General features: G+C 39.8%; 1 protein-coding gene across 7 annotated transcripts in view; it reads right to left on the reverse strand.

The window, feature by feature from the left end:
- Positions 1-2,849: 2,849 nt before the first annotated feature.
- The window catches only part of TMEM87A (transmembrane protein 87A), a 30,695-nt gene continuing 20,252 nt past the window's right edge, over positions 2,850-13,292 (reverse strand). For 4 of the 7 annotated variants that reach the window (XM_030559570.1, XM_030559574.1, XM_030559571.1 and 1 more), the window contains exons 14-20: positions 11,373-11,431; positions 10,946-11,049; positions 10,425-10,495; positions 8,803-8,864; positions 7,499-7,554; positions 5,765-5,795; positions 2,850-3,654 (exon numbers count right to left, since the gene is read on the reverse strand). In XM_030559570.1, coding sequence (XP_030415430.1) covers positions 3,613-3,654; positions 5,765-5,795; positions 7,499-7,554; positions 8,803-8,864; positions 10,425-10,495; positions 10,946-11,049; positions 11,373-11,431 — 425 coding nt within the window. In that variant the 3' untranslated portion in view covers positions 2,850-3,612. The remainder of the gene's footprint in view (positions 3,655-5,764; positions 5,796-7,498; positions 7,555-8,802; positions 8,865-10,424; positions 10,496-10,945; positions 11,050-11,372; positions 11,432-13,292) is intronic. The other 3 variants (XM_030559572.1, XM_030559576.1, XM_030559573.1) reach the window with 1 other exon arrangement.

Here is a 13,292-nt window from a genome sequence, read left to right on the forward strand (position 1 = left end):
GTTTTCAGAGGCTGGTAGGGACAGAGTGCCAGGAGAGAAGCGGAGCCTTTGATCATAATAGAGCCCTGATTAGCAGGCCTATAAAGGCAGCCAAGCAGCCAGTCAGCAGCAGAAGATAGCAAATAGAGCAGAAAATGGAGTCTGGGAGAGGGAGTGTGGTATTTTGAGCTTGCAGGGCTTTTTCCTCCTTGACAGGAGTTTAGGCGGGAATGCTATGACAGACACAAAGGCAGCAATGGTAGTGATCCAAGGAATGGAAGAAACAGTGAAGATGACTGGATATGGACGCTGCAGGATGTATGTTATCCTGGAGTGGGTACCCAAAGAGCCCAAAAACTTCATTTGTATGAAGTGCCGCCTGATAGAGTTGATGGAAGAGAAGATCCAGGGTTTGGAGATGCAGGTGTAAACCATGGTTGAGTTTCAAAGGGTATTCAAGCAGATGAATGGAAGGCGAGAGAAGGCAGAAGGGAAAACTCAAGACTCACAGATGGAAGCTGTGAGGGTAGACTGCTGGATGAGGAAAATGTCCAATGAAAGCATGTGACTATGGTGTTACAAAACATGCGAACATGGTTTTACATGGTTTGCTCTCTCTAAGATAAAACATTTTCTAGACAAAGGAAATGCAGTAGATTGAATCTACCTGGATTTCAGTAAGGCATTTGATACAGCTCCACATGGGAAATTATAAATTAAATTGAAGACTGATTAATATGAGAACTAAACGGTGGATATTTAATTGGTTAAAGGGGAGACTACAATGGGTCATACTGAAAGGGGAACTGTCAGGCTGGAGGGAGCTTACTTGTGGAGTTCTTGAAGGATCCATCTTGGGACCAATTTTATTTAATATTTTCATTCATAACCTTGGCATAAAAAGTGGGAGTGATCTAATAAAATTTGCAGATGGCAAAACTGGAAGGAAGACTGGAGTATCATACAAGAAGATCTGGACAACCTTGAAAACTGAAGAAACAGAAATAGGATGAAATTTAATAGTGCAAAGTCATGAACTTAGGGACTAACAACAAGAATTTCTGCTGTAAGCAGAGGACTTATCAGTTGGAGGTGAAAAAGGAAAAAAAGACCCGGTTGTAAGAATTGATCACAGGATGACTATGAGCTACCAATGTGAAGTGGCCGTGAAAAACGCTAATGCAAACCTAGGATGCATCAGGTGAGGCATTTCCAATAGGGACAGGGAAGTGTTACTGCTATTGTACAAGGCACTGGTGAGACTTCATCAGGAATACTGCGTGCAATTCTTGTCTCCCATGTTTAAGATGAATTCAGACCAGAACAGGTACAGAGAAGAGCTACCAGGATGATCAGAGGAAGGGAAAACCTACTTTATGAGAAGAGACTCAAAGAACTTGGCTTGTTTAGTCTAACCAAAGGCTGAGAGGAGATATGATCACTCTCTATAAATACATCAGAGGGATAAATACCAGGGAGGGAGAGAAGTTATTTAAGTTAAGCACCAATGTTGACAAAAGAACAAATGGATATAAACTTGCCATCAGCAAGTTTAGGCTTGAAATTAGATGATGGTTTCTAACCGTCAGAGGAGTGAAGTTCTGGAACAGCCTTCCACGGGGAGCAGTGTGGGCAAAAAACCTAATTGGCTTCAAAGACTGAGCTTGGTAAGTTTATGGAGGGGATGGTATTATGGGACTGCCAACAATGGCATGTGGCCCATCTGCAACTACTACTACCAAATATCCAGGGATGGAAATACTAGATGGAAAGGGCTCTGAGTTACTACAAAGAATTCTTTCCCAGGTGTCTGGCAGGTGAATCTTGCTGACATGCTCAGTGTCCAACTGATTGCCGTATTTGGGGTCACGAAGGAATTTTCCTCTTGTTCAGATTGGCAAAGACCCTGTAGGTTTTTTGCCTTCCTCTGCAGCATTAGGCATGGTTTACTTGCTGATTTAAACTAGAGTAAATGGCTGAGGCCCTGTAACTTGAAGTCTTTAAATCATTATTTGAGGACTTCAGTAACTCAGAGACAGGTTATGGTCTATTACAGGAGTGGATGGGTGAGATTCTGTGGCCTGCAATGTGCAGGAGGTCAGACTAAGGTCAGAAGGACCATTGTGCTCATCTAAAGTCTATGAGTTTTAAGATTTTAGTGCAGTTCTCCTCCACAAAAGCAGCTCTCTCAAGGGCACTTTGAGTATTACATATTACCTCAATTTCTGAATCAAATGTGCTCAATTTACAAGTAAAAACCTGCAAACTCCACATGGGATGTAAGTCAAGCTGTTGCTGCCTCCTGTCATTATCAGTAGTAAAGATAATATAGCCTCACTCATACTTGTGCCACTTACACATGCAAACCTGTGGCCTACAATGGGCATGCACAAGTAAATTATTGCCAAGTGAAACTTCCAGGCTAGAAAGTATGAAAGATGATTAAAAAACCAAAAGCACAGACTTTTTTCCCCACTTTTTAAAAGTGAGAACAACATTCTGTACAGAACAGAAATCTGCAACTCAGATATCGATCAAATGAACAAAGAGCACCTGTTGGCCATAGGAATGGACTAGATAGGAAAACTGATCACTAAACCACTTATGTAACAAGTGACTTTTTAAACTCCCCCTGCCCTCTCCCCTAATAGACCCCAGGAGCAGAAATATCCTAGCAGAACATATTAGCATCAAAACCCGCAAAGCTTTTGCCTGCAAGGGAAAGCAGAACTTGCTCCTTCTGGGAGATGGTGCCATCTTCTCATGGATGAGTATGGACCTCTTGGCAGACAGGTCACTTGCACAGAGTAGATTTCTACTGAAATATCTAGTTAATATTTGCTTAACTTCATAGTCAGACAAACATTAGCAAAGTGTTGCAGGAAGTTTTTATTAGGCCACGCAACACTTTGAAGGTACGGGTAAGTCATTTTTCAGGCATCCACCACATTGCCGGCAATGAGATGTGCCACAACAACAAATGCTAAAGTTATGCAACTGTTGCTCCTAGGTCAATGACATTTAAAATAGAAAATCTTTCCTACACAGTGTTAATAAAATTGCACTTGGTTTTGTTAAAAACATCAATATTGTAACTTTTTCAAATATTTCCTTTTTGGTATCTTAACTGGTTTCTTTCAATTACTGGGGCTTCTTACTCAAAAAACTCCTCTCCTTCTAAGCCAGCTGTGCAGTCTCCATCTATTAGCCATTATTTCCAATAAAATGGGAAGCTTGTTCTAAAATAACTCTTCACCAACTTCTATACCCTCCACCAAAAACAGGTAGTTGACCTGTAGAAGTTAATTGTAACATTGAATTCATAGTCCCTCAGTCAGATGTTAGGACTTTTAGTTTGACAGATTAAATATCTGAAGAAAGTTACAGAAGGTGCTGGAACACACATTTAAATCACTTAAAAATCCAAATTTGCAGCAACACCGTTAATTCAAACATTTCCAAAGGTTTATCACAATGTCCTTGTGAACCTCTTCCACAGTGAACTGTGTAAGATGCCCTCATTCAAATACAGAGTCCAGTTCTAAAGGTGAAGATCAAGAGAGAGAGATCAGCAGGATGCACCTGATCCACTGGGCAGCCTACGAGAAATAGGACTTTCAATAAGCTGCTTCTTCACTCCATTTTGGATCTTTCAAAGTGTGTAATCATTCTTTCCTGAAAAATTCAAAAAAAGGTCATTGAAGTTTGTAATTTTTGTCTGTGTTTACATCACTCAGAACTAAGAGCCCACTCTTCACATGTTTATAGATACATACATGCACTGCAGAACAGCGGTTATACACGAAATAAGAGCTATATAAAAAGAGTGCTCAAATTTTGACAAGATATAAATTTGTTCAGTCAGAAATCTAACTGCACATATGGGGCAAAGTTACCTTTCTGATTATAACTACTACTCAGTCTCTGTTTAGGTCAGATCATTACATCATTAACTCTGAATGTGTGAAGAAACCTGTCATGTACACATAACAGAACTTCGTATGCTGGTTAGAGAGAAGCACACTCAAATACCGACATAATGCGTTTTTCCCTAACTAGCAGGAGGTTTGTGTTTTGTCACTCCCAAATATGTGAAAAGGGCATTCTTAATCAAGCCTTAAAGTTTGGAATTCATCTAATACTACAAAAAGGCGGAAAGAAAAACGTGCGCTAAAGACAAGGAAAAAACTATTCGCCAAATAATTTGTGAAGTCCTATAGTAATCCATCATCTCTCTCATTAAGTCCTCTTAAGCAAGAACAATTTTTGCCTAGTGGTTCCAGATATAGTAGAGAGCACACATTTGTCAAGAATGTAATCAACTCATTAACATTCATAGCATTATTGAGGTGACCGATTTTATATTAATTCAACGAGGCATAGATTTCACATATTAACCCTTTATTTCCCCAAAAGCAACATGCAAATGAAGGTTGAGTTTTGGTTAATACTTCTAGAACAGTAGTGCACAAACTTTTCCAGACTGCCCCCGCCCTTACCATTAATGCAGGAGTTCCCAAACTTGGTTTGTGGCTTGTTCAGGGTAAGCCCCTGGCAGGCCACAATGCCATGTTTGCCCGAGCATCCGCAGGTACGGCCATTTGCAGCTCCCAGCAGCCACAGTTTGCTGTTCCCAGCCAATGAGAGCTGTGGGAAACAGCGCAGGCCAGGCCACACTTTCCACAGGTACAGCTGCTTGCAGCTCCCAGTGGCCGCAGTTCACTGTTCTCAGCCAGCCAATGGGAGCTGTGGAAAGCCGTGGCCTGGCCCATGCTACTTTCCACAGCTCCCATTGGCTGGGAATGGCGAACCACGGCCAGAGGCACCATTTCCCGCAGCTCCCGTTGGCTGGGAACAGCAAACTGTGGCTGCTGGGAGCTGCAAATGGCCGTACCTGTGGATGCTCAGGCAAACATGGCATTGCGGCCTGCCAGGGACTTACCCTGAACAAGCTGCAAACCAAGTTTGGGAACCCCTGCATTAATGGAATCTGTCTACACCTGCCCTCCATTACAGCACCGCCAAGGCTTCCCCAGCAACGGAGCTTGGGCTGAAGGCAGAGCTGTGGATGGGGGAGGACCTGGGGCTAGAGGCAGAGCTTGGCTGGGGGCAAAGAGGGAATCATAGCAAAGGAGCTGGAAGCCTGGCACTCTCCCCTACCCCTCCACAGGGGCTGGCCCAGGCCTGGAAGCAGAGTAGGACTGAGGCTGAATGAGTGGGAGAGAAGTGAAGCTGGAGGCAGAGTGAGGCTGGAAGCATGGTGCTCCCTCCCCACCGGGGCTGGCCGAGGTCCAACTGTCCCTCAATCTGGGGATCACTGTTCTAGAAACAGCTGCTAATTTATGTAATGGCATCTGCAGAGCCAGAAACTGAGCTGTTTTGCTACAACACATATTACTGGAATTCACACACAAATGTGGAAGGAGACGGGGAAATGCAGCTTTACTTTAAGTAAACATGCACGGCACTACTGCATGAAGGGAGTGCTTAGTATTTTAAATCATTTGCATTTAAAACAATTGTTTCATAATAAATTGCAATCTGCTGCACAGGTTCTACCATTCTTGGACGTCTTTTGGCGGAACACTAGTTTATACTGTTCATATTTAGGGCAAATTATTGTATTTCATTCAGTTATAACATCAGTACTTTCTCCCCTTTCCTGCTGCATTTATAGAAACAGAGCTCAGTTCTAACAGGCCAAGTCAACCTCTTTAATGAAAGACTCATGACACCCTTGGCATGTCATAAGACTTCAATTTGTGCTGAAGGCTTGTTTACTGACCTCATCTGAATCCAGAAGGGCTGGGAGAGCACTGCAGTAAAAAAAAAAAAAAAAAAAAAAAAAAAAAAAAAAAAAAAAAAAACACAGATTGTTACACAGACCCAGGGCACTAAATGACTGAAAATATCAATGTCAGTTTTAACACCTCTAGCTTTTTGAGCGGGAGTAGGTTATGATGGAGAAGAGGACCACCTTTCTGCTAAAATTAGAGAACTGGAGGAACAGAGTGAGATGGGGCCCAAGTAGTATCATCAAATACCAAAATCAGTTTCTAAGTTCTGCTTTCACTGTTCAGGTCTCAAATTCCCATCATCACTTGAAATCAGCCAGAAGATGTCAACTTTCAAAAACTCTCAAGTAAAATGCAAGTGTCTTTCATAGCCTCTTATTTACTTTATATGGTGGAGAGGAGTATCTTGCCTTTTACTAGCTTTCAGTGTCCTCTGATTAGAGTGTTTTAAAAAAGAAAATCCTTACTCATTCTATAAAGACAAATCCGAGGCAAATTATGACAAATTTTCACAAGATACACCTCTTTTCCTCAGTGTAGTATTCTGAAACTTAATATTCTATCATATATAAACTGAATTGCATTTTTGTAAACAGAGATGTGTATTTAAATCCAGGATCTGAGCCTTCTACTGGAATGCCAGTATCAGAATTTTAAGCTATTATCCATCATGGTTTACATATGATTTAACAAAGATAATTTTAGGCATAGAATACCAAAGTTTTTAAAATTGTAAAAATCACTTTATTAAGGCAGAAGTAATACCAGTTGTGTACAGTGGGCTTCCATACTGCCAGTGTCAAGTGGCACTAAACAGAAGGCTCGGACATTGTCAATTACCAAACTGAATAAAAGTTATCCACAATTTATATTATATTAGGAAAAACACTCAAGTGTACATCCAGAGCACACTACTGAGGGAAGCTAATCTGGTTTTAACTCCCCCCCACCTCCACCCCTCCCCCAAAAAATCAAATAAGTCATTAGACATGGGATTCAAATCACAGGCAGCTAAAAGTGACTTCAGTTCATTATTCATAGTCATGAGGTGGTATACAGAAGCCAAAATAGGAACAAGTTTCTATCATACAAGTATCACTACTCATTGTCAGAATCACAGATTTCTCCATCCAGAGAGCACAAGAATGTGTCAGCTCTGCCCTATATCTTTTAAATGTCTTGGTCCTTTAACTAGGATTTTACCTGTGTGTGAGACCTCTACTGATTAAAAAAAAAAAAAAAAAAATGTTGAATGCTTAAAATCAAACCAAAATACTGAACCAGAGACTTACTTGTTCCATGTAACCTCACTTGTAGTACTCTTGATTTTCAACCTGAGGTCAAATCCTCATAAGGGACTGTTTGTACCTACCATTACCAACTACAGTGAACATTTAAGAAGTTCCGAGTCTACATTTCAGCATATGCATTACATTTAAGGATAATTTCACTACAGCAGCAAGAGAAGGACAAACACCAAGATTTAAAGGAGGTACAGTTTTGGATTAAAAAAAAAAAATTATAAACTTTAAGTACACACATGGCTAAAAATTTACACTTAGTATGCTGCGTAGACAAACCCTTAAAGTCAGAGGCCAGCTCCAGAAAGGGTTCAGCACTTGCCCAGACAGAGCCAGCATCAGAACTGCCCACATTCTAACTATACTTCTAGTGCTTTTGACTCCAATGCAGCTACTACTGCTTGTCACAGTACAGATACTCACACATCAGTCACTGAAGAAGGAACATTCTCTTCTACCCACTTCAGATCATCTTCCTGCTAGAAGCACAGAAATGAATCAAATTACAAGATTCTTTGAAGGAGTTTGCAAATGAATACATTTCCTCTAGCCTACCCGAAAAGCTCAGCATTAACTACAGTGGTTGCTCACACAAGAAATGCAAACTGTTATTTTTGAATTAAGGAATCAAGTTCAGAGGATCAGGGAAGTCACAATATATTTTTTAAACATATTTTTCAGCAATTTTAAGCAGTGCCTACTCAGCCAAGAACTAACTTAAAATGCTACAATAATTAATAAAACATTGTATTAAAAAACAAATATGATTCATAATGTTGGATTTAAAAGATTAAAGAGTATACCATATGTTAATGTAATCTTCCTAATTTTTGTTGAGACTATTAGCATTTTTATAGCACTAGTAGGATTGTTCATTTGTATGAACTGACATTTTGATCTGTGATATGTAATATTACTTAGGATGTTTGAGCACTGAATATATTTCTACTTTGCTTTTTTGCAGAACAGAAAACAACGGGCAGTTTTATCCTAACATTAAGGTTATCTGTGAATTAGAAGTCATCTTTATTTGAATGTCCTTGCTGCTGACTCAAGAGTTTGAGGAACTCATTATTATTGCCAAAGCAAAACAGATTTCAGGGGGCATCAGCGTTCTACAATTTATGCATGCTTTAGACAAAAATGAGCTCCACTCAAAAGGCTTTTGAGAAAACTTCGTAATGCATTTTCTGCCTCCTCATTGTGAATAAATCCTGAGTTTTACAGGGTCACATGTGGAAAAGGCAGATGACTTAAAAGCACTCAAAAGATATACATGCACCTCAGGTGGTCATGAATCTGACTGAAAAGCATACAGAATTTGAAGACATAGGGTAAGTAGTGTCAATTCCCTTTGAATCCATTTCTGCTTCCATGTATTTTTCTGTTTTGAAGCAATCTCAGAACCTGAGAGACTCACTACACAAGGCTTAATTAGCCAGTTTCAGAGAACTTGGTGTAATATGAAACAGTTTTGTCTCTAATATATTATGTGCAAGTTCTCAAAGCACATACTGAATTCTGATTTACCAGAAAGCCAAGACTCAAAATCTGTTCACAAGCACCATAATTACCATGTTTTCACTCAAATCACTCACACTTCTTGGAAAGGACAAACACAGATACTTAGTCTGATCCTGTTACAGAGCTCCTATTTAAGTGGCAACTGAGTGATCGGTCATTACCTTTACCTAGTGATAGGGCCAGGGTGGGAAGAGCATACTCACAGCTTTGTTTGCTTTCGTATTTCCATTTGGTTCTTGTTTTGTACTTCTCATTTTCATTCCCTCTGCAAAGGGGAGACAAGATAGAAATGGGATGATTAAACTAGGTCAGTATGTAAACTGTAGATTGCATATCTATTAGGAATACTTCACTGAAACCAAAGATCATTATTTAGAGGAAAGGGCATGCTACCTATTTAAAAGGAGAGTCCCTTTCCAGGTACCAAAAGTAACTTCTCAGAAAAATTCATATATGTTTTTAACAAACAATACTAAGGATTGGTCTGCATGGTGTAACAATGCTCCCTAGGTGGGAGTGAAAACAGCACTATATTAAAAGCGCTCCAGGGAACTTTAGTGCACACCGCATTCACACACTTTAGAAATCACTCCCCTTACTGTGCATTGCAGCACTGTCTAGGCAAGCTCAAAGTGAAGCTCAGTGAACACCTACGATAACAATGATAAAAGGATCCTTTTTCAGTCTACTCTATGCATTATACATTTCACTGTTCCTGTAGAACCAGCTCCCCCACCTTTTCTGTGGGCCTTCTGAAATGCAAAATGATTAGGACTGGAGGGTTCAGGGCTTCAATCATCATTTCAAACCCATCTTAGTTTGCTGTCCAGCAGTAGCATCTGGAAGTCCCCACCATCTGAAGGCTAGCTGCCTACATTAAATAAGTTGTTCATCTCAGTCCAGTTCCTAGTGGATAAGATTACACGAGTGCCCCTATTGGCAGTTTAATCTAAGAAGTCAAAGACTGAACAGGCCATGTAGAGACTGAGCATTTAGTGGGTGGGTTCCTCGAAGGCTAGGGTTAAGTTTAGTGGCACCATACAGAAGTTTACACTGCTTGTGACAGTGCTGCTATACCTGTTCTTGATTAATTCAGCATTAAGATTCCTTCCCCCCCACCCCACAGAAAGGAAAATCTGAAAAATTCTGTTCCTACCTTTTAGGGATAGTTATGAAATTAAAAGAATTAAAAAGTCAGCTTAAGTTTGGTTGAAAAAATAATAGATTTGCTTTCAGGTTTGTGACCAGTAAGAAAGGGGCTCTAATCAGCAAGTAAAAGGCAGCCATGAGAATAATACATAGTATTACTCGTAGTGTTTGAAGGAAGTATGGTTCAAAAACTAACTAATAAAATAAAGAGCTGCAGTAACAAGACAAACAAAAAAAAAAGTCTTAAGAGAAACAAACACAAACCTTCCCACTGTTCTGCTGGTGAGCAAGGACTGCGGGAAGGAGATAAAGGAAGGCCTTGGAGGAAGGAAAGAAGCAAGGCGAAACTGCTTCAAAATGGACTTTTGCTAAAACTAACTGAAGGGTATAAAGAAAAGCTATGAATCTGAAGCATCTTTGTCAGACTCCTACCTGATCACGCAGGAGCACAACAGGATAAAACCATTTTCTCTAGGTCTGGCCTTTTTGTAAGTATACTCATAACATGCTTATGAATACTTTGTTACTGTATTGGGTGTAGTGACTGCTTACTTTTAGGCTGTTACGTATGTTTAGAGCAATTGTATAACACACCATTTGGCCTTTGGATTTAATAAAGGAATTTATGGTTAAATTAGTGTCTGGCGGTCTCCCATATTAATAATTCCAACATTACCAAAGCTTTCCTTTAACATGGGCTCTTTCTGTTCATCTTCATCTTCCTCAGACAACGGTGAGAAAGCAAACCTTTGGAGAAGAGGAAAAGAATGACGGAACCATGAGATAGATGCACAAAGTCAAAATGTCTTACATAAATGTCATTTTGAAGAGACTGATTATCTTGCCATTTTTAGCAGTTGACTATTCTGGACAGTTCACTCTAATTGTAAGTTAGATTTTTGATCAACCACAAGCTGAGGTAATTTAAGTACTCATACCGTTCTTTTTCAAATAAATGTCACTAAGGAGAGCCTATAAATCTACAAATGCCAATTCCACTTTTTGAGGTCAGGAGAAGACAACATGAACTATACTTCCTTCTCAATCCCTATATACACACGCACATGGCTCACAGAGCCTGCAGAAAAGTTTAGCAAGTGACCATGTAGTACACCAGGACTGCTGGAAATGCTTTCTTTGGACAGACTTGACTTTAAGAATTCAAGATTACTTTAAGAAAGATAAGACGCATTAAACCTTTGGTTGTTGGCAGACGGCCTCCACAGAACCATGATGACAAAAAGGATCATTGAGAACAACAGTCGCCAGATGGCATCATCCACCCACAGCTCCTGCCAGTCCTGTCAAGAAAAGTACGAGAAGTAAAATATGCCAGGAACAGAGAGAATCCAGGCCCTTAGTCTTTTTTTTTCTTTTTTTCAAACTGATGAACTAGAAACACCTGTGATAAGGAGTAAAGTTGCTGTTTTGTACTAAATGGCTTCCCATAGGGTGCAAATTTCCATGTATTAAGACTTCACTATATGCTCCTCCGCATGAAAGGTACTCTACAGGAAGCGCATTTGCCAGCTTCCCCAACCTCACTTCCTTTACCTCTAAATCCAGATTTTAAGAAAGGAAGTAGTAATCATGGAAACCACTTGGGTATAAGATGCAAACTCACCAGCTGACAATCCACCAGCCTGAACTTCATGGTGGTCCAGATGATAAATACAATAGATGCTGAAGGCAAAAAAAGAACACTTGGTAAAACTGGTAAGTCAGATGTGAATGCATGAAGCTTGTTACCTCTTAGTTTTTCTATCACTAGAGTATTTAAGAACTAAGTAATCACTCCCCTGGGACTTCAAAGACAAAAGTCTTTTAAAATCATCAACAATTTACTGTAACTTTTCCTGTTACATCCTTTTCTTCCAGTCACAAAGGGACAAAGATTCTCCGGAAGTCATTTCACATCAGTTAATTCAGCCACTGAAATTAAGAGCTGAATTCAGTGTTCTTGTCTCCCCCAAGGCATGCTTTCAACACCTTGTCCAAGACATGGCAGGGAATGATTCCCACTACTTCCTTCTTCCCCATGGGACTATTTTTTGAAGAATTACGTAACTTCCTTCTAGCAGCATTCTAGACAATGTAACAGTTTAACATTTATGAAATCTAAAGTTCTTTAGAAGCTACATCCACAGCAACAGTGAATAGTAACCTCAAGTATCAGAGGGGTAGCTGTGTTAGTCTGGATCTGTAAAAGCAGCAGAGTCCTGTGGCACCTTATAGACTAACAGATGTTTTGAGCATGAGCTCCGACGAAGTGGGTGAAGTCAGAGCTCATGCTCCAATACATCCGTTAGTCTATAAGGTGCCACAGGACTCTTTGCTGCTTTTAGTCACCTGAAGCAAGCATACTTGCAATCAATTAGAACACAATACACTGCATGACAGATTGCTGACTTACACAAAGAAAACCCCTCAATTTTCTGAAAAAGGCCAAGGAATCTAATGATTATACAGTATCAGCAGAACCTTGTTTTTAAAAAGTTTCATTTCAAAGACCTTCAGAGTGAACTGCACGTAACTCAATTTATCAGCCTTCGGAAAAAATTAAAAGTTAGGTTAACCCAATCGGAAACTGACCTTATGACAAGTCAAGATATTTCAGCTCAGAGGCTTCAAGTACTATATGCTATCTCTTCAAGAATGAAAAAAATATACCTCACATAAAAAAGTCTAAGCTAAACCTCAAATCTCCACTTCCCATTTTCATGTTACTTTCCTTCTTCTAGAGAGACAGATTAGGATACTGGCATTCAAAGACATCAGGTCTCTATGATCAATTACAAGTACAAAATATTTTAAAGTAACCAAGCCTGCCATCCACCATTCTTGGAATTTAGATCTTATCACCCTGGACCAAAAGCAAGTTTTAATGCAGAAGCTAAGCGTTCCCCATAGTGGGCTTTAAAGAATGGGTTGGGTTTTTTCATACTGGTTGTACTTTGGAGAGACTTAGTTTCAGATGCTGCCAAGAATGTCAGCCAAACCCATCTATTTAATGGTCACATTTTGTAAAACAGGTTTCAAAATCTCAGTCCCTTATGACACTTGATTTAAAAGTAATCTGCTGACTGCCTGAATAGGGTTTATGGTGGGTGAGAAAAATAGGGAGTCTGGTAGCATTATTAGGTATGTTATTGATGTTAGTTGGATTTTATTTGATGCAAATAGGTACAAACTTTAAATTGCAATTTCCCATCCCCCTCCTTTCTAAAATGAGCAATGTTCTTTTTCATGAAACCACTTTGCTCAAAGATTAAGCTGTCAGCATGGTAGAGCCATAACACATCTTAAAATCCCCTAATAACCAGTACAAAGTGGTACTGCAGTTTTGGAGGAAGCCACTCCCTATCTCAGCAGCAGATTTCAGAATGGGATGCAGCTGCTATGAAGCATGAGGATGTCTGGGGAGAGGAGGTGAGAGAGGAAAGGGAACCATAATGAAAAACTCCAAAATACTTTTAAGCTTATTCAGATAAATGCTAATTTGAAGCTACTGTTTATGGGTAGAGAGAAAAAAATTGGCAGAAGC

This window comes from Gopherus evgoodei, chromosome 4 (assembly GCF_007399415.2).
Source record: "Gopherus evgoodei ecotype Sinaloan lineage chromosome 4, rGopEvg1_v1.p, whole genome shotgun sequence".
In the NCBI taxonomy this organism is placed as follows: domain Eukaryota; kingdom Metazoa; phylum Chordata; order Testudines; family Testudinidae; genus Gopherus; species Gopherus evgoodei.